At 36.8% G+C, this 21,151-nt stretch overlaps 3 protein-coding genes across 11 annotated transcripts in view; 2 read left to right on the top strand and 1 right to left on the bottom strand.

The window, feature by feature from the left end:
- Positions 1-12,149, bottom strand: part of ela3l (elastase 3 like) — a 28,043-nt gene extending 15,894 nt beyond the window's left edge. For 2 of the 4 annotated variants that reach the window (XM_079605608.1, XM_079605605.1), the window contains exons 1-6: positions 4,738-7,147; positions 4,559-4,647; positions 4,135-4,232; positions 3,855-3,983; positions 3,105-3,241; positions 1,949-2,094 (exon numbers count right to left, since the gene is read on the bottom strand). In XM_079605608.1, coding sequence (XP_079461734.1) covers positions 1,949-2,094; positions 3,105-3,241; positions 3,855-3,983; positions 4,135-4,232; positions 4,559-4,647; positions 4,738-4,810 — 672 coding nt within the window. In that variant the 5' untranslated portion in view covers positions 4,811-7,147. Of the gene's footprint in view, positions 1-1,948; positions 2,095-3,104; positions 3,242-3,854; positions 3,984-4,134; positions 4,233-4,558; positions 4,648-4,737; positions 7,148-12,128 lie in introns of those variants that run through there. The other 2 variants (XM_079605606.1, XM_079605607.1) reach the window with 2 other exon arrangements.
- Positions 1-21,151, top strand: part of ankrd34bb (ankyrin repeat domain 34Bb) — a 322,103-nt gene that overhangs the window by 277,425 nt on the left and 23,527 nt on the right. The gene's annotated exons all lie outside the window — the stretch shown is intronic.
- bco2l (beta-carotene 15, 15-dioxygenase 2, like) lies at positions 1,956-20,314 on the top strand. Of its 5 annotated transcripts, XR_013796735.1 has the most exons (14): positions 11,473-11,675; positions 12,327-12,408; positions 14,173-14,344; positions 14,441-14,652; positions 14,842-14,957; positions 15,064-15,166; positions 16,587-16,718; positions 16,945-17,105; positions 17,196-17,366; positions 18,155-18,289; positions 18,380-18,562; positions 18,652-18,762; positions 19,652-19,871; positions 19,918-20,271. XR_013796735.1 is itself a non-coding variant. In XM_079605599.1 (13 exons), exons 2-13 carry the CDS (start codon positions 12,369-12,371, stop codon positions 19,766-19,768), a joined length of 1,653 nt encoding a protein of 550 aa, XP_079461725.1. In that variant the 5' UTR covers positions 1,956-2,110; positions 12,327-12,368; the 3' UTR covers positions 19,769-20,274. The 5 variants fall into 5 exon arrangements, 4 of the variants coding, with proteins under 4 accessions (XP_079461725.1, XP_079461723.1, XP_079461724.1 ...); XM_079605599.1 differs by lacking the exon at positions 11,473-11,675 and adding an exon at positions 1,956-2,110 and having other exon boundaries at positions 19,652-20,274; XM_079605597.1 differs by having other exon boundaries at positions 19,652-20,314.

The following is a 21,151-nucleotide window of genomic DNA, read 5'->3' on the forward strand; positions in this document are numbered from 1 at the left end:
GAGCTGCACGATTCTGGATAAATTGAGAATCATGATTTAACTTTTTTTTACGATTCTCCCACGATTATGAACCGACAACTAAACAAAATAACATGTAATTTACTAGAGGTTCTGACAAAATGTTAATTGCTGCAGTCTATTTAAATGTTCAATTAATCTGAGTGAATGTTTTCTTTAAAATTGGTTTGTTTGAATGAATGATTCAATGACTTACCCATATATATAGCCCTATAGGCCTACTTCATCGTTTCATTACTGGATGAATCCGTATTTTTAACTAATCACTTAAAGATACCATAATACCGGTATGTAATTTTTTTTCGCCGCTAGGGGTCGCTAACCTCTTACAATAACAAAGGCGTAGGCAAAATTTCCTCAGAAATTATGTGGAACTTGTCGTCAAGATCTATGTAACGTTATCTAATAATGTTTATGGATGAGTGAATACATTGATGTTTTTAACATGACTGTGGTATGAAGCACGGCGAGATTGCTAATGAGAGACAGATATCAGCGCCACATGCTAACTAACGTTAGCTCCGTGACCGTGGATATAAAGGAATGAGGACATTTCTACCAAACTAACGTTAGCTGCTACCAGGTCAGTTTATTTGATGAATTAAACTTGTGAGGAAACGCAGCACTGTTTCACTTGGTCTAACTACACTATCACACTAAACTGCATTTGAATGTGTTGAAAGTTATATAATGTTATTTTATGTGTTAGTTTGTTGGCTATGAGACTAGCAGTAAGCTAGATCAACATTAGAATAACATACAGATTATATTATAACATTTCATGTTGAACTATAACGTTATAACATTTAGCAGCTATTAGTTTTATGTAACTTATATACTTGCTCACCTGTCTAAGTAACGTTAAGAGCTCTGTCAAGTCGAAGTTAGTCGCGGACGTGGAGCTCTCGGCTTCTCGAAAAACGCCACGCTGATATTGATCCTCGTTTTAGTTCTCCTTTTTTCCCAAAGTCTGCTTGCCATAGTCCATAATGTTTGAACGAAACAACAATAACAGCGTGCAGCCAGCTAGACGGTACACACTAAGCAGTTGTCCACGTCTGTCGCCATGGTTACTATGGCATACGAGCGGGAAACCAGGGATAACGCGGATAATCCGTCAGTGACAAGTGAACAGGGATGGATCTATTTAAAATGGGAATTTCTCTGAAATTAAAAAATCTTTGGGAACTTTTGGGATATTGTAAGAACACAACTGCAGGAAATATATCCAGCCCGATCTCATGAAAGTGCGTATCGAATGTTATTTCTCGTGCCAAAAATTGTTTTTGCGTGCATATGATACGCACTCCCCACCCACCCCTAATCCTACCCAAGGGTTTTCAGTGCGTCGCTTATGCACGAAAAAAAAAAATTGTCATATAAATGGCACGAGAAATAACATTCGTGGTATAGATAGGCCTACGAACTTTCATGAGTTTGTATATCACACTGTGCAAGTGATTTTTGGATATTTTATTACAAAATTCTTACATATTGTAGCCTACATTTTTTGTCATTTCTCACTAACGTTACCTAGTGGCGTGTAATCGAGAAAATCGTTATTTGAAGTTCACGTTACTTCGTGATTTTGCTAGATTTAGCTCAAATCCAGACATCAGTGTTTATATTCAAACTATAAACTTTTATCCAAGTACTTCTGTGATCATATAAATATTTGTAACATAGAAATAACGATATTGTGATGTTGAAAAGAAATGTTTGTGAAGCTGTTTCATTCCTATATAACTGCTCTCTTTGGGTCAGCGGCAGCGCCAAGAATTTAATGTTCTGGTGGGATTTTTATGTAAAGGTTAAGGTTTAATAGACACAGGCGAATCATTGTCATCTCGGAATGAGATTCGATTAATCGTGCAGCTCTACACAACATAGGCTACTTTATATTGAACACAGACCGAATAACTTTACTCACATTGCAGCCAGCGACAATGCCGTCTCCACCAGCGCAGACCATTGATTCCTTGACGGTGGAGCCCCACCAGTCAGACCTGGAGCAGGTAGCGTGATCCACAGCGGGCATCAGTGCTTGCTGCAGTCTGTCAGGAAGAGAGCCTCCAGCTGGGACACAACCAAAGTATGTTTATTAATACAATGTTCTGTACAGATTACCTCACAAAAACACTAAACATGGCAAGGGTTTGTTTTACAGGGTCATGTACAGTGCTATGCATAAGTTTAGACACCCATGCTAAAGTTGCCTAAAAAGAGGAATAAAAAATCATCTTTTGGAAATTTATCTTAATGCCTTAATTTAAAAAATGAGGAAAACTCCAACCTTTAAGGACACCAATTTTCTTTGTGAATGAATAATGTATCGTAAAAAAATAAATGTTCTTCCTTAAAATACAGGGTGCATAAGTTTGGACACCTCTATGTTAAATTCCCATAGAGGCCGACAGATTTTTATTTTTAAAGGCCAGTTATTTCATGGATCCAGGATACTATGCATCCTGATAAAGTTCCCTTGGCCTTTGGAATTAAAATAGCCCCACATCATCACATAACCTTCACCACACCTAGAGATTGGCATGGGGTACTTTCCATAAGATCATATCTCAATGCAAATTAAACCAGCTTTTAAGCTAACTGAAATAAAACCATGCCAATCTCTAGGTATGGTGAAGGGTGTGTGATGATGTGGGGATATTTTAATTCCAAAGGCCAAGGGAACTTTATCAGGATGCAGAGTATCCTGGATCCATGAAATAACTGGCCTCTAAAAATAAAAATCTGCCTGCCTCTATGGGAATTTAACATAGGGGTGTCCAAACTTATGCACCCTGTATTTTAAGGAAGAACATTTATTTTTTTAAGATACATTATTCATTCACAAAGAAAATTGGTGTCCTTAAAGGTTGGAGTTTTCCTCATTTTTTAAATTAAGGCATTAAGATAAATTTCCAAAAGATGATTTTTTATTCCTCTTTTTAGGCAACTTTAGCATGGGTGTCTAAACTTATGCATAGCACTGTATGTTTTATGCTCTAGGAATATTCAAACAATATTCAGTTATTATTACATGCGTGTGTAGGCTATGTCGGGTCATGTGTGTGCACACAAGCACTTACTGGAGATTCTACCCCAGCCTGTAACGTAGCAGGGGTAGTTGTTTGGGAGGCCGGCGCCAGCAGGAGGAATGCAGCCCAGATGAACAGTGTCACTCAGTGTCACAGGCTGGGACAACTTGATCAGGGCAATGTCGTTTCTGAATAAGCACAATCACAAGTGAGAGCTGTTGTTTACTCTCACACTGTGTTGATGTCCACAGTCAGTGTCACAAAATAAACCCGGCAGGGTGATCAGGACCGGGATGTGAAGCCATATATGACTGTACTGTATATAAACTGATTTGAGTTTTACATCATAACGTGATTTTATAATCCACCTTATTTATCAACGCCGAAGAAAGCTATTTTCTCTTAATGTGTGAGCCTTCCGATTCATTGGCCACTATATAACTATAAGAATAACAAAGTGCAGTAAACAGTAAATTATTCACTGCTCAAACCAGTGTGTTTATGATTGATAAATAAATATATGAAATCCGTTTGCCATATTAAGCAAAAATATTTAAAAAGAAAGTGGATAGAATTATTTAAAAAAATTGTTTGCCTGTCAATTTAAAAACGGTCAGTTTTACAGTATAGTGGTCGTTATACAAAAATACTTGCTCTAATAACCTAATTACCAGTAAGTATTTCAGTGAGTTAAAAATCTGTGAATTCGATCAACGTATTGACCAGACATGTTTACCTTTCTATTCCTTAAAATGACATATGACAGAATTTATGTAAAGATCTACAAAGTATAATACTTACCCAAGAGACACAGACATGGAGTTCCATTTCTCATGTACATAAATCTGCTGAGCACTGATGGTCGTTGAGCCGTCCTCATATGCGGACAGGTCATGCTTACCAACATACACCCTGTAGTTGCGCCCAGAACTACAGGAGAGAAAATGCATGATGGTTAAAATCCAGTTGAAAGCTATTGAATTCCCCATATTCAAAACATTTAACACATTTGAAAAGGAATTGGATTCTGCACTGACCAGAGATTAATATATTAGTTGAACATTGGATTGGACTCTTATACCTGATGCAGTGAGCAGCAGTCATCACCCAGTTTTCAGCAATGATAGATCCACCACAAGTGTGATACCATGAGCTACCGCTCTGATACTGCAGAGAGATCTAATCATGGGAAACATAATTGAGCATGGTACTATTATGTTAAACATACAAATATAATTTAGATACTGTTAAAACAGTAGAACTTTGTACTAGCAATGCCACAATCAGGGGTTTGATTCCCAGGGAATGCATGAACTGATGAAATGTAAGCCTTGAATGTTGTAAACTGCTTTATAATGTAAATGAAATGCAATGAAAGAGAGGGAACAGATGCAAAGGCAAAGTGTGGAAGTAAATCTGAGGCAGAACGGGTGGCTATTTGTGAGATGGAGGTAGTGACGAGAGGAAACGAGAAATAAAGGCAGACAAAATGTTGCTACATATACCTGCCAGGGCCAGCTGTGGGGTCTGGCTTCCTCTCCATTGACCACGCGAGTGATGAGAGGCTCAATGGGTGGTTTTCCACACCCAAAGGCTGCAGTAGAAATTCAGAATAAAACCTTTACAACAACATCTGTAATCATAATGTTGGAGGATACTAAGTCTAAGTCTCCTGAACACTTACCGCTAGCGATGAGCACTGATGCTAGGATGAGGGCGAACATGTTGACTCCGGTCAGCTGCCCGAGCACATGCATTGCCCACTTTTAAACCCTCTTTATTAGTGATGTCACACAAAATTATGAAATAGGTGCTGCATGAAGCATTCCACCAGTTTTGCCTGGAAAAACCTATCAGTTTCTGAACAGCTGCTTTCCATGAATCCATTCACATGGCCTTCATGCACAAACCTCTGTCTTGACTCAGTTCACTTAACCCTTGTGCTGTGTTGAAAACCCTGTAACACCTTTTGTGTTCCTGGTCAAAAATAACCAGCTTTTTAAAAAATTGCTCGTAAATCGCCGCTATGCTATATTATCTTCAAATATTGGATTCAATCTTTTTGTCAACTTATTTTCTTTCAATTAGCAAAGGTTTTGTATTTCTATTTGGAACTGATTGATCGTAGGCCTCATGGATCTGAGCATATGCCCCTCAGTTTTTGAGTGATAAAAATCATTATTTGTTGATACATTTCGTCAATATTCAACAAAATGTGTAAAAAATATATATATATTTGCACTGTTTATCAAACTACTGTGTTTTAATGTTTAACTAGGAAGTTTGTTTTGAAATGCTTTTATTTTGTACAAAATGGAACAAAGTCACATTTGTGGTGTTCCCGGTCAGAAAAATATTGAAAAGGCCTCGGATGTGCATGCGTGGATACATACACACTCGTACTTTACACACACACACACACACACACACACACACACACACACACACGTTCATGTACTGTATACAAACAAACTATTTTTGTACAGTAGGCTACAGTCGAGTGTACAGGCTTTCTTTTTCACAGGGATGACCTTTATCCTCAGATCAATGAGTCCTCAGTCAAATTCAAAAATAAATACATAACCTTTCCTAATTGAAAGAAAACAAGTTGTGTCCAATATTTTGTGATAATATAGCATAACAAAAGATTTAGGCTATTAGCTATTTTTTTCATAGGTCGGTCATTTTTGACCGGGAACACGTGTCAATTTGTGCCATTTTGTGCAAGATAAAAAAAGCATTTCAGAACAAACTTCCTGGTTAAACATGAAAGCACACTAGTGTGATAAATTGTTCAGAATGGTTTTAATTTTGATTAAATATTGCCAAAATTATCCACAAATAATGCTTTTTTTTTTGGTCAAAAAAATAAGCTCCGGTCAACAAGAATGTGAAGGTGGTGGTGGTGGAAAAAAAATGGGGGAAGTAGTTATACCCTGACTGAGTAAAGTCAGTTTTAGTATAATGCGATAACGTAAACTAGCCTTTTCGGGGTAAAAGAAAATCCTCTCCGGGTCAAAATGACAAAAACACAACCTGAGGTAAACTAATTTATATATATTAAGATATACAGTCATTAGCATACAATTAAGCATTCACAATAAAGAGAGCATCTTTTGGAGGGAAATAGGTTTTTAGTTTACATTTGCTGTGATATTTGATCAACTTGTCAAGTCAGTGGGTGTGAGTTTCCTAAACTGTCTTTTTTTCTGGGCAATGTTTAAAATGTATATATAGTTTAATAAAATGTATGTAATAAATAAAAACTGGGACAATTCGCTAGCTAGTATATACAATATTGTTTAAAAAAATTGGGGTCGGTAATATTTGTTATTGTTTCTTGTGCTCTATTGTGTCTTATGCTCACTAAGCTGCATTTATTTGATTAAAGTAAAAACAAAATGGCAAAGCTAAATTTTCAGCATCATTACTCTCTTTAATGTCACATGAATCGATCCTTCTGAAATCATTTCGATATGCTGATTTGGTACTAAGAAACATTTCTTATTATTATCAATATTGAAAACAGTTGTGCTGCTTAATATTTTTGTGGAAACCTTAAATTAATCTCTATTTTCTAATGTTGTTAACCCCCTCTTAGCCGCTGTGAACAATGTTACATTTTAATGTACAGTAACCTGTGGTCAAGTTTGAAAGTGTTCAGCACAGCAGATGGTAAGTTCTCAGGGAAATGAGGTTAACAGCAGGATTGACCCGTGTCTGTATCAGTTTCTTTTTTTGGGTCAGAAAATTCAGCAAATAATATCGCACCTTTGAACCTGAGCACTCCTCAGAATTTAAATGCTGTGTATTTATGTTCTTTGTATGACATGAAAGTAAGAGGGTTTGATGGTTCCTCTGTCATTGTCAGACTGAAAGTCTTTATGTCATAAAAACAGATTCGGGCCAATAACGCTCTATTTAATCATGCAATGAATCAAGCATTGAGTGAAAAATAAAACACCTTTCCCTTAAATATTTTAATGTAAAAAAAAAACATCAACCAGTAAAATGTGATTTTGTAACATGCATGTTTTTTTAAAACAACCATAATATCATTGCGCAGAAAAGTTGTGCAGTTTGGGGGATTTTTTTTTTTTTTTACTGCATTTGTTTTTGTGGTATTTTTCCTCAATTTGTAATAATTGAAATGTACACTGTAAAAAAATATTTTCATGATTTGTTATCACAACTTTTTATCTTTTGTCAAATCAACTTCGATAACTGTGTGAAGATAACATACTATTTTGAGTTTCTGTTTATTAAACCATTCTTCATTGTATTAACTCAAATTTTTAATTACAACGAACTCAAAATTTTAAGGCAACAAGGTAACTTGCTTTTTTAAGTTAAACCAACATTCTATGTAAAGTTCATTTTAAAGAAAATCTACATTCATTGTGATAACATGACAAATGTGCCATGATTTAATTGAAGATTGCTTTCATCTACTGGAAAATTAACACTTAAAATTAAAATAACATGAAAATTTAACTCGACACTATGCGGCTGTCACAAAGGATTTGTCACAAACTGCTCTGAGACAAGAAGGTTGAGGATCCAAATGCAGTTTATTTAGAGGGTTGTCCACAATCGTAGTCGAAATCCAGGCAAGGGCCATACACAAGCAAACAATAGCATTTAAAGGCTGACGCAAAGAGCGAAATACGAGGGAACAGGAAGAGAATCAAGAAAACCATGTGGAACAACCAGACAGCCCGATCAGAAATTCAGTGTATAACAAGACTTTGCAGATAGTGAATGAGAAAACCATTTATATGGGGTGAGCTAAACAAGGTAATGACATACAGGTGGATACAATGAGTGCTGATGTGTCCAGGCAGAGAATTATGGGAGATGTAGTTTGTGAGGGAATGACTATAGTCTGATTTGGAGTGCCCTCTGGTGGCTCTAAAGAGCACTCCAGCTGGTGACCGTTACATGATAATTCAATGGCTCATTATCTATTTTCAAGTTTTTCATTTAGATGGTTAAACATTATAAAATAAATATTATAACACACACAAAAAATGTGTTGTAATTGTCACAATATTGTGTGTGTGTGTGTGTGTGTGTGTGTGTGTGTGTGTGTGTGTGTGTGTGTGTGTGTGTGTGTGTGTGTGTGTGTGTGTGTGTGTGTGTGTGTGTGTGTGTGTGTGCATTTTGGCATGGGGGTTAAAAAGTGGACATAAGTTTGTGTTTCCTTCTGAATTGCTAAGTAAGATTCCACACGTTGGGTCTCATTCACTAAGCATCTTTGTGCCCGACATCTGCGTATGAACGTTTTGAACAAATCATGAATTATCAATATCTTTCGTTCTAAAATGTATTCACAGTAATTACAGTAATTTCAAAAATCACATACCCTTGGTGGTCTTATAAACATATTAAGATGCAATTTTAAACCTAGATATAGACCTTAAATATATTTCATCATATATATTTATATGTCATGCATCAGTAAATGTGAGAAAATAAGAACAAAATCATGTACGTGTCATGTACATGAAAGTTTTCAAATTATGAATAAATTACTGTAAAATTACCATAATGACTTTACTGATAAATACACGAATATGCTGTTCACACATGATCCTCAACTGTAATTTATCGGACTCAAGACAATATGTGTGAAAGGGGCTTTTGTTCAGAGGAACAACGTAATTTTATTAGAAAGTTGATTGTAGTTAATTGCTCACCTAAAATGATCTCAAATGCTTTAAAATGGCACAAAAAAACATGAAACACATGGAAGAAAATAGCATCTACTGTTAAAACGGATTAAAGAATAGTCAGAATGGCAAAGATTCACCTCCAGAAAGATCAAAGGTTAATCTAAAAATACATGTAAGTTGTTACAGTCAGAAAACCATTGATCAATATCAGCAAGATAAAGCACCATTGTTGAAAAAAATGGCATGTGCAGAAAACATCAATTGGCCCAAAGAGAACTGGTGTAACTTTCTGTGGACTGATGAGAGTAAAATAGTAATTTTTGGGTCTTGTGGTCATTGACAGAATGTCATGCGACCCCCGGGTACTGAAGTCAAGCCACTGTACTCTGTTAAGACAGTGAAGCATGTTGCCGCAAAAATCATGGCATGGGGATGTTTTTATACTATGGTGTTTGACCTATTTATTGTGATCATGGATTAGTTTGAAAACATCAAAATACTTGAAGAGATATGTTGTCCTTATGTCGAAGAGAAAATGCCCCTGAAATGGGTGTTTCAACAACACAACGACCCCAAACACACAAGTAAACTATAGCAACATCTTGGTTCCAGACAAAAAGGATTGAGGCAATTGAGTGGCCACTGTCAAGCTCAATCCCCTGACCTCAACCCCATTGAAAACTTGTGGGACATTAAAAACGCATGCAGTTTCTGGAGCAAAACCCCAAAATAGCTTGTATATACAGTGCTATGCATAAGTTTAGACACCCATGCTAAAGTTGCCTAAAAAGAGGAATAAAAAATCATCTTTTGGAAATTTATCTTAATGCCTTAATTTAAAAAATGAGGAAAACTCCAACCTTTAAGGACACCAATTTTCTTTGTGAATGAATAATGTATCGTAAAAAAATAAATGTTCTTCCTTAAAATACAGGGTGCATAAGTCTGGACACCCCTATGTTAAATTCCCATAGAGGCCGGCAGATTTTTATTTTTAAAGGCCAGTTATTTCATGGATCCAGGATACTCTGCATCCTGATAAAGTTCCCTTGGCCTTTGGAATTAAAATAGCCCCACATCATCACACACCCTTCACCACACCTAGAGATTGGCATGGTTTTATTTCAGTTAGCCTAACAGCTGGTTTAATTTGCATTGAGATATGATCTTATGGAAAGTACCCCATGCCAATATCTAGGTATGGTGAACGGTATGTGATGATGTGGGGATATTTTAATTCCAGAGGCCAAGGGAACTTTATCAGGATGCAGAGTATCCTGGATCCATGAAGTAACTGGCCTTTAAAAATAAAAATCTGCCGGCCTCTATGGGAATTTAACATAGGGGTGTCCAGACTTATGCACCCTGTATTTTAAGGAAGAACATTTATTTTTTTACGATACATTATTCATTCACAAAGAAAATTGGTGTCCTTAAAGGTTGGAGTTTTCCTCATTTTTTAAATTAAGGCATTAAGATAAATTTCCAAAAGATGATTTTTTATTCCTCTTTTTAGGCAACTTTAGCATGGGTGTCTAAACTTATGCATAGCACTGTAAATGTATATCCAGGCTTTTTTTTCTTACTGGCTGAATGTTTTGTGCCCAAGATTTATTTAGATTGTTTTAAAATATATGAACACATCTGGTTTTGTTTGACAGCTGTAGCCTATATTTTATGGTTATTAGAAGAACATTAGAACATTACAATCTAAAAAAAAAGAAGAAGCTTTTTAAAGCAATTAAAATCACAAAATTAAAGCTTAAAATAAACAATAACAAAAGCACAGACTAAATTCTAACTGGTAAGATGAATCTGAACTTAATAACTGACCTACAGTATATTAGCCTATAAAAAAAGTAAAAAATAAATAAATACATATATAATATATATACTAATAAATATTAGTAAAAAATTAAACATTCACATATTTATATCAAACTGTTATAATGATTATAACATAATTCCTAATAAGTAATTCAAGTTATATCATTTAAACATCAAATAATAATAATATTAAATTAATTAAATAATAAATAAGTAAATTCAAAGGGAGGGAGGGTTATATAAAAAAGGTAATTAATGTCTATATGTATTCCTTTATTTTATAGAATATTCTTTGGATTTAGAGGTGCCCATATATTTTCACATTTATGTTCCTCTCCATAGTGTACTTTAGAAATAGGGTTAAATCTAACCAATCACTGGGGATTCTTGCTTTCTCCAAAATGTTGGTATAGCTTTAAAAATGATCTGTATTAAATAAGGCTATAACTCATCTTTATTAAATAGCATAGGTGCTATACCCAAAACTATATTTATCTGTATTAGGCTATATTTGGTTTCTTTAAAATTTCCTTCCTGAATTAGCCTATTTCTGTCCATAAAAATAGCATTATTATTTTACAAATAGGCTAGCCTGAGTGTAATGAGCTATGAGTTCACCGCAACTTAACCAACTTTCTAAAGATAAATGGATATACTAAGAATATATTTCCGATGTTATAAAATATCATAGCCTATTAATAATATTAATTACTTTTCCAAGCAAAATATTTTAGTCAGAATTATTGCGCTCCTATTTGTCGATTTGACTCGATAATGGGAAGTTTAGCAGCAAAAATGTGAAAAAAATAAATACATTTACAGATAGAAAATATACCTTTGAAATGTAAGTTTTGCACTGAGGAGACCACTATGTCTCAAACGCATAAAACTGCACAAAATATGCTGTTTGCTGTGGTGGATGGATCCATAGGGCTGCTTCATGCACGCAATTATCTAAACTAGATAAACCTGTATCAAATTAGTGGGATTACGTGAACTTCAATTACCTTTTAGGAAACGCAAGCCCTAACTTATTTATTAGGTATAAAAAACACACTTATTTGTTAGGTAAATTCAAGCCAGGACAAGTGTTGGAGTTTTTATCCCTGCTTTTCTAAGGGTATGTTTACACGACACCAATATGCTTAAAACCGATAAGTTGGCTATATAGGCTATGCTACACTGCAGACAACAACACAACAACATTGTCAAAACGATCCAATTCAGGGATCCGCGATAAAGACTATAAACAGCCAGATTGCGATGAAACACTAGACTGAGCATGTAATTTAGGCATGTGCATGACGTCATATTTTTCACAGATTCACGTTTTTATTGTTATTTACACGAAGTCCATTTTCTAAAACTTGCGCTTTGAATCCCGTTTCAAAAGTTTGGGTTTTCAGCCACCCGAAGCGCTGTTGTGTAAACGAACGACCTTTTTTATTTTTACGTTTTTAGTTGAAAACGGTCGTGTAAACACCCCCCATGCTTTTATAAATGTGCCTTAGAAAAAAGACAAAACAATAGCACTGCCACTGTGCGAGTTGCTTTCAGTTAAAATGGCTCAAACCTGCATTATAGGCTGGATCTAGGCTCAAGTCTCGTCTGTGAAACCGAGGGTTAAATGTGTCAACGGCTGCACACTGTTGCTTTGGCTCTGTACAAGGTCCAGTTCGCTTTAGATTTAGCCCATCCCATCCCGTCATGTGATTATGGGACCGTCTGTTATTGTCAGAATCTCATTGTTTGTTCCACCTCTTCTGTTTAGTGTTTCTTGTTATGAAGAACAAGAATCTTAACAGCCAAAGTCATGTCTAAGCCTGCCCAGGAGCCAGCGTATAAAGGTCCAGGTAAGCCTTTGCTCTACTACTAGCCTATAGTAATGATCTTATCTCAATGTGTTATCATCTCTCAGGCCTTTATTTAATGTTTTGCCACACGGATATGCATTGTATTTTGTCAAGCTAACTTTTGTTGTTAGAAAAAATAACACCAACATAGATAGGCCTAGGCAAATTTGAGCTGATAGTTTAAACGATCTGTTGTCTGATCTATGATAAGAGATAAATGAAAATCAAGAATCAGTTATGTGCATACACAAGTGCTTATGCAGTGCGTAGTTTTTTCTGGACCCATGTTAACAGGTTAGTTAGAGCTTTCACACTGCACGTGCGGGTGTGGGTGCGTTCCTGGGGCCTCATTTATAAAACTGTGCGTAGTATCCTTACTAAAAGTGTACGTGCGCCCGAAAGCCAAAAATGGCGTACGCTAAAAAAAGATTCCGACTTATAAAACCGTGCTTATGCCAGAACCTGGCAGAATTCAATTTTTTTTTAAAATTTTTTATTTATTTTTTACCCGCAAATTACTTTTGCTGAATTTTTTGTAAATGTTCTCTTTCTCCAAATGGCATGAAACTTTGTACGACTCTCAACCCTTTCTAGATAAAAAAAAAAAAAAAAAAAAAATGGTAATGATATCTGTTTATCTGAAGTCACACTCGTGGTCTTCGGGGTCTAGAAAATGCCCCGCATAGAACATGGACAAAATTCATCATCAAAATTAGAAACAACGGAGAACACAAGACAGAAATGAAGTGACGCACTTCTAACAATGCTAAAAACATTCACAATGCAAAATTAACACACACACAGAGAGGTGTTTTATAAAAAACAGCGGTCTTATTTTTCACATAAAAGTCCAAAATCCAGAACCACCACAAAAATGTATAGAGACAGAGACAGAGACAGAGACAGAGACAGAGACAGAGACAGAGACAGAGACAGAGACAGAGACAGAGACAGAGACAGAGACAGAGACAGAGACACTTTTAAAACTACATTTTCCAAAATATGGGCAAAAATTGTACACTAAACCATGTAAAATTATCAATTTTATCCCCATAAATGAAATGTAGAAATTTAGGTCTTTTATAAAGTGAATTTTACATAAAATTTTCATGTTATCACTGTGAAGCTGCTTTGATACAATCTGTATTGTAAAAAGCGCTATATAAATAAAGGTGACCTGACCTGACCTAAAAAGCTGTTTTTGCATAAACCCATTTAAACAAATTTTTATTTATATAAATTTAAAAGGCATCATAAATCCTCCAAAAACTGCACAGATATGGAGTAAAAACATTAATAAACAGAGTAAAATTAGATGTAAAAAAAAAAAAAAAAAAGATTGTTACAAAATTGCATTTGGTTGCCTGGGGTCTCTGGAGACCCCAAGACAACTAGTGTGCACCCCAAGTGAAGAATACCAGAGGGTTGACAAGGCTATAAAACTGAACTATTCCTTCAAATGAAATCCTGTACTTTGAAAGCTAGTGATGTTCTACAGTAAATTAGTTATCATCGTGGTTGGTGGGTCAAGGTTAGGGGATATTTAAGGAAACGCACACAGAAGAGACAAAGGCCATTTGAGTTTTGCAACACTTTATTTCTTTACGTTCTTTAATCATAAACTGAATGAAATGCATTAATATAAAGTAAGATAATATTGTTCTTTATTAGCTTTGATGTCCTCCAGAACTCTGTACAGTCTAATCATCCACCACATTGTCGGTGTCACAGCTCCCATGATTTGTTATGTGATTTTCTTCTCAGCTAACAAAAAACGGCCACCTGCCAGTGGACTGGAGTTCATTGGTCCTCTTGTGAGCTCTGTAGAGGAGACCCCAGACCCCATCAGTACAGTTATTAAGGGTCAAATTCCCTCCTGGGTCACTGGCAGCTTCCTTAGAAATGGACCTGGCAAATTTGAGTTTGGTGAAAGCAAGTAAGAGGGCAAAATATTGCGATAATCACAGCTAGATCGATTAATTTTTGTCTGGTTGTTTTCTTTGCTTATTTGGCTTCATCTCTTCCTCCTTAGATTCACCCACTGGTTTGATGGCATGGCCTTGATGCATCGTTTCCACATTAAAGATGGCCAGGTGACCTACAGCAGCCGTTTTTTGCACAGTGACTCTTATGTACAGAACGCAGAGAACAACCGAATTGTGGTGTCTGAATTTGGCACCCTGGCAACACCTGACCCATGCAAGAACATCTTTGCTCGGTTCTTTTCACGTTTTCAGATTCCAAGTAAGCATCAGTTGGAGGTGAAAGTGGCATGCGTACCTGATCAGAAATTAAGACAGAACATTGAGTTATCAGGCCTATCCATAAAGATTAGATCAAAATGCACAAGTACAGTACTTGTCAAAGTTAATGGAATTACTACAAAACCTTTATCTGAACCCATTCTAATCATCAGTTGTGTTTGATTAACAGAGGCGACTGATAATGCAGGAGTGAGCTTTGTTAAGTACAAAGGAGATTTTTACGTAAGTACAGAGACCAACTTCATGCGCAGAATCGACCCTGTGAGCCTGGAAACCAAAGAGAAGGTATATATGACAATGTTTCACAGATACAGAAATTAAATTAGAGACTGGCTTATTACATCTTATTCCTAAAATGAACGGTAATCTCTGTGATTTTTGGTTTTGAAAGGTGGATTGGTCAAAATATATTGCTATTAATGCAGCAACAGCTCATCCACATTATGACAGTGAAGGAGCGACTTACAACTTGGGAAACTCATATGGCCGAAAAGGTGGGACGACTCATTTATGCTTTTTATAACACAATTAAACTAACAGCTTATTTTTAATGTTTTCAACCCAAACAGAATTGCGAAAAATAAATGTTTTATTAATAAAGTTTGGGTTTGGGCACGTAATATTGGGGTTGATATCCATAATATTCAAATTACAAAATCACATAGTTATAATAATGCTATCGATAGGAAAAAAATTTGCAAGACTCCTTTTTCCATCCGTAAAACTGATAAAATGTTCTTTATTTGCCTATTTGCCAGCTTGTGCCCTCCTATGTTAGCGATCCCCCTATCAAAAGCAGAAATGGTTTGGTCTTGTAGTCCAGTTTGTGGCATGGAAAGGAGCCTCGCACTACAGAAAATTAAGCCTAAATCAGGTTATCAAAAAAGAAGAGTGGAAAGAAAGCTGCAAGAGGGCAGACAACTTCTGACTAGTTTTTTTGCGTGGTTGGAAGAATGGGCTTGCGAGAGAAAAGTGTAACTCACTCAGTGAAGTAGTCTGTATAAAGTACCAGTAGGCTACATTTGACAAAAGTAAATTAAATTGTGCAAATGTGAAGATACCAGTCTTTCTGCACGGTTTTACTGAGTACAGGGACTTAATTAGATACACGTAGATAGACATATGCATTCAAACATAGACAGTATATAAGCATTCAAACGGTCCACGTTTACAAGCGTTCCTGTTTGCAGCACTAAGCCCTTTAGCCAATCACAGAGAAGTCTGTTGAGCACTGTAGCTAATCACAGAGGTCTGTTGAGCACTGTAGCCAATCACAGAGAAGTCTGTTGAGCACTGTAGCCAATCACAGAGAAGTCTGTTGAGCACTGTAGCCAATCACAGAGAAGTCTGTTGAGCGTATGAGTGTAGCGATAAATCTGAATTCACGTCCGCTCAAAATTGAAAAATATTTGATTGAAGGCTACATTTCAATGTAGCTATTTACATTTATATTATTAATGTTAATAATTCACTTATTTAATTTATAATAAATAAAATAGTTAAAATTAGTCTGTTTTAATTTCTTGCTATTTTATTGCAATTGGTACTCTGAATTTAACCTTGTGGGAAAAAAAAAAGTTTTGAATAATAGTGCAAATAAAGCAGTCTTGGGTGTTGACTGTTGAGTGTTGTAAGGGGCCCATCCCTTAGTTCTGTGATCGGGGCTCAACATTTGGTGCTACGCCCCTGTCTGGGCCCTCCCCTTGGACAGCACACCAAATATGCATACTCTTCTTTACCATATCGATTTATATGCAAGTGTCAACTCTCAAACGACTGTTTCAAACCGAAAGACTCCTCCCATCTGCCAATAGTCTAACACATATTCCCACCCCAAACCCAAATAATATAGAATATATATAAATCAATATAGAAAGTATATAAGGCACTTCACTTATTTTTTTTTTCTCAAAGGCTTCTTCTACCATATCCTCCGAGTACCACCAGGTGAAGGAACGAACGATGTTGCTGATCTGTCCGGTGCTGAGATTCTTTGCTCTATTCCTGCTTCTAACCCCAGAAAACCATCATACTACCACAGTTTTGGTAAATTTTCCTGCCATATTTGCATTTATAGATCATCTGATCTGACCTTCTGAATCTGTAATATTATACTAATTTTTTTGCATCTATTTACATAGGGTTGGAAATATGGGCCACACATTTGTTCCTGGATATTGTCCAGTATATTTTATTATCCACCAACAAGCAGATGAAAAAGAATGCATTTTTTTCTTCTGTTTGTTCTTTTATTTTACATTACTGTTTGCAGTCATGTCGGAGAATTACATAGTCTTCATTGAGCAGCCGATCCAGCTAGACCTGCTGAAATTCATGCTGTACAGAGTTGCTGGAAAGAGCTTTAATAAAGTCATGTCCTGGAACCCAGATCTAGAAACCATCTTCTATGTGGCTGACAGACGCACTGGCCAGGCAAGGCAGAGTCTATAACAACATCATACTGACATCTGATTGTGGGCACTGTGTATTTCTGCTGCTTCACCTCTGTTTTCATCCCTGCAGCTCATCAAGACAAAATACTACAGCAGTGCCATGTTCACCCTGCACCAGATTAATGCATATGAGGATAATGGATATTTGATTATGGACATGTGCTGTGGAGATGATGGCAGTGTGATCGGTGACTTCACGATGGAGAACCTTCGTCAGGCATCTGGGGAAGAACTTGACAAGGTAATACCTTCACAATCCAATACATGTCAAACATCGACAATATTGACTTTTTTTAGCTTCATAAAAAGTAACTTTTAATTAGTGATGCACCAAAATGAAAATTCTGAGCCGAAACCGATACCGAAAATGTAGGATGCACTTGGCCGAAAACCGAAACTGAAGCCGAAAATGGCTTCTTTTAAAAACTTTAATATATATTTATTTATATTGCTTAATTTTTAATGGATCTGAAATGAAAAATCACAAACCAATAGAATAATCATCAAACTTTTATTACCACTAACAGTTACATAACAAAACCTAAATATTTTATATATTATATATTTTATATTACATGCTCTTCATGAGGCACACGCGCGCGGCCTCTTGCTCTCTCTCCCTCTCTGCCGTGCACGCGCAACACGGTTTGGAGTCTCTGTCTCGCGGGCGCGTTCGCTCTAGATTCCGGAGATTTTAACTAATTCGCGGGCATCAGCGGTGGGAGCGGCGGCGCTGGTTGTCCTCATCTGAAACTTTAAAATACTTCCATACCGCTGACATGCTCAATCTTTACAATCTTTGCTTGAGCACGGAGGGGTGGGTGACGAGTGACAGCTCGACCGTGAGTGAAACACAAGCGCTTGCGGATGGGAGGGGCGCGGTTGACATTCATTTTCGGTTGACATTTTCAGCTGGCTTTTTTATTTCGGCCCGAAACCGATAATGGCAGTTTCGGCCGAAATTTTCGGCGACCGAAATTTCGGTGCACCCCTACTTTTAATGCAACTCGTATCTATTGGCTTTTCCAGTTCTTCAATACATTGTGTACAAACTTACCACGGCGATATGTACTGCCTCTGGACGTTATGGAAGAGGAGCCCAGTGACCACAACCTCATCAATTTGCCGTACACCACTGCCTCTGCTGTGAAGACAACAACTGGGGTAAATTAACAAGATGTGGAGAGAGGGGGGGAACTGGGAAAATAATATTAATAGATTTCAATAAATATAATTTGTCTTTGGTAATAATAGGTGTTCCTCACCCATGAAGATCTCTTCAATGATGACCTGTTGCAGTACGGTGGTCTTGAGTTTCCACAGATAAACTACACCTTCTACAATGCTCGTCCTTATCGCTACTTCTACGCCTGTGGCTTTGGACACCTGTTTGGTGACTCTTTGCTTAAGATGGATCTAGAAGGAAAGAAGCTAAAGGTACGATCTTAAATGAAAATATTTTAACTTGAGATTAATGACTGTTCACTTCAATTGTGAGTATGTTTGATCTGTTTTGTTTTATGCAGGTGTGGCGCCATGTTGGTTTGTTCCCATCAGAACCAGTGTTTGTTCCAGCACCTGATGCTAAGGATGAGGACGATGGTGTGGTCATGTCTGTGGTCATTACACCAAGAGAGGTGAGTTTCATGGTGTTCTCATTCCCTTGACTAGTTCCATTGGCTTTCTCTTGTGACATATTAATATTAAAGATGGTTAAGGTTGATTATGATTTCACTTTTCTAACTTTAGTTAGTGTGTAATGTTGCTGTTTGAGCATAAACGACATCTGCACAGTTACAACGCTCAAAGTTCAAAGCAAAGGGAGATATTTGCTTTTAAAGAAATCGTTTAAGGAGGGACTACAACAAACGGCCAGTAGGGACTACACGACATTCCTCGTTTAGTGACAACACTGTCCCTAAAATGTACCGCCCCCGGTAACGCAAGCAGTGTTGAGAAGAGGAAGAGTTGTTGTAGTCAAGCACATTTTTGGGTCTGCTCAAGCTGTCACGTCCATCTTTTCACATCCAATGCAGTACGTAACACTAGCATGTCACTCTGTAGGCATCTTACAACAGTTCCCACACGAGCAATTTTATAGATGGCGGCAGAAAATGCTAATAGAAGAGTTAATTCCACATCAGCAACCATTAACACATAACTACCTTTATTAACATAAAAAACACATTTATAAAACTTGCGTATGCACAGATTTGACCTTGGTGTGTACGCCAACATTCAGATTCATAAAAATGCATGTTCTAAGCAGGTGTACACACTTTCTCTTTTGGCAGAGTCGGAGTCCTGCAGTTATTTAGAAATCTAAGCAATTCTTGCCGCTTGCCATTCTAAAGTAAATTATTTGGAAGTTGATTGGTGCTCTTTTATATCACATTTTATCACCCCCTGGCCCCTGGAGAGCAAAGGGGCTTTTTTTGTGTGTCATGCATAAGATGCATATTTTAGTCAATTCAATTAGAGAATTCAGTTGTGACAGATGTGATATTGTCATGTAACTCTCTTTAGAAAAAGAGCAGTTTCCTCCTCGTCCTTGATGCCAAGACGTTCACAGAGCTTGGACGAGCAGAAGTTCCAGTGGACATCCCATATGGAACTCATGGACTCTTCAATGAGATGAGCTAAAATAGAAAATCAACTCCTAGAGTGAAACAATGGACTACTTCCTGAATTTCAGGCAGCTCCTTTGTTCCCTGTCTTCCATTATTGGACAAACTGATTAATCCAGGTGTGCCTGACCAATAACAATAATCAGACACGCCTGGATTAATCAGTTTGCAATAATGGCTGACAGGAAACATAGTGCAGCTGTGCATAAAGCAAATTCAACAAACTATTCTGCATCTTCTTTGAAAGAGTAATTTCATCCTTTCTTACCCCCCCCCCCCCCCTTCATCTACTCACCTAAGCAAAATAAATACTTTTGTGAAATGTGACCCCCTACCTGCAAATATTTACATGTGCAGCATGAGTCAACTATGTAATCTTTATAAATATTGTACAAGATTAAAATGCTAAATATTATATTTTATTATGTGTATTGCATTTATATCATGTGTTATGGTAAACTTTCTTTTTACTTGTATTTTGTAAATGGGTGACTGACATTAAATACATTGAAGAAGCTGTTATGTCTGGTGTTTGACTTTCTTTTCTCTCTTTTTTTTGTGCGTTCATTTCTAAGATCTTGTGAGATTGCATGGAATATTTTAGTACTTTAAAAATTTATTTATTTTGCTGAACAGTTAAACTAGGGAATGCATGAGTGTTTTAAAAGTATTACCTAAAAAAAAAAACTAAAAGTGTTAGCCAGTTACAAATTAAAGTTTTACACTTTACGTTTACACCAAGATCCCACCCTCCCTTCAGAATGCTCTCCAAAGTCTCCTCCAAAACACATGAACTTGCACAACCAGAGCACAGTCTGCAAAGCGTCACGAGAGACTGTGTTAAATTACCTCATGTCTAAAAGCATATAACATTACTATAATAATGAATGTAAATGACTTGTAGAGCTTGGACTTGTACCACCTGACCACTGGAGATTGATTTTTAGCATCGATAGTGCTGCCAGAGAAATCTGAGTCTGAGGATGTGAACGGTTTTGGGTAGAACATCACGGGTTACCGTCTTGTAAGTACACAAGGAACTATAAAAGGTGGCTGTCTGGCTTCCGTTTGTTTGGGAGCTCTGTGACTGTCTACAACTCTGCTTAGCCTTATGGAACACGCTGATGATGTGTGATGTCTATGTGAGCAGAGCAGGGTGCTCGGCGGTATGCAAATACATATGCGGACAGGCAGGTAGGACATTGTATCCAGGGCTTGACAAGCATTTTCACTGGCCACAATTTTGACATTGATACTATGAGGAAAAACTGTCATTATAGATATTTTTAACAATATCTTAAAATTGGCAGCAGGTATATTAGGCTGCTATAACTTTAACACCTGATGCGCAGCGGTATGCAAACACATGCTGATAGGCAGGTAGGAGGTATCATTACCT

This window comes from Phoxinus phoxinus, assembly GCF_949152265.1.
Source record: "Phoxinus phoxinus genome assembly, chromosome: 3".
In the NCBI taxonomy this organism is placed as follows: Eukaryota; Metazoa; Chordata; class Actinopteri; order Cypriniformes; family Leuciscidae; genus Phoxinus; species Phoxinus phoxinus.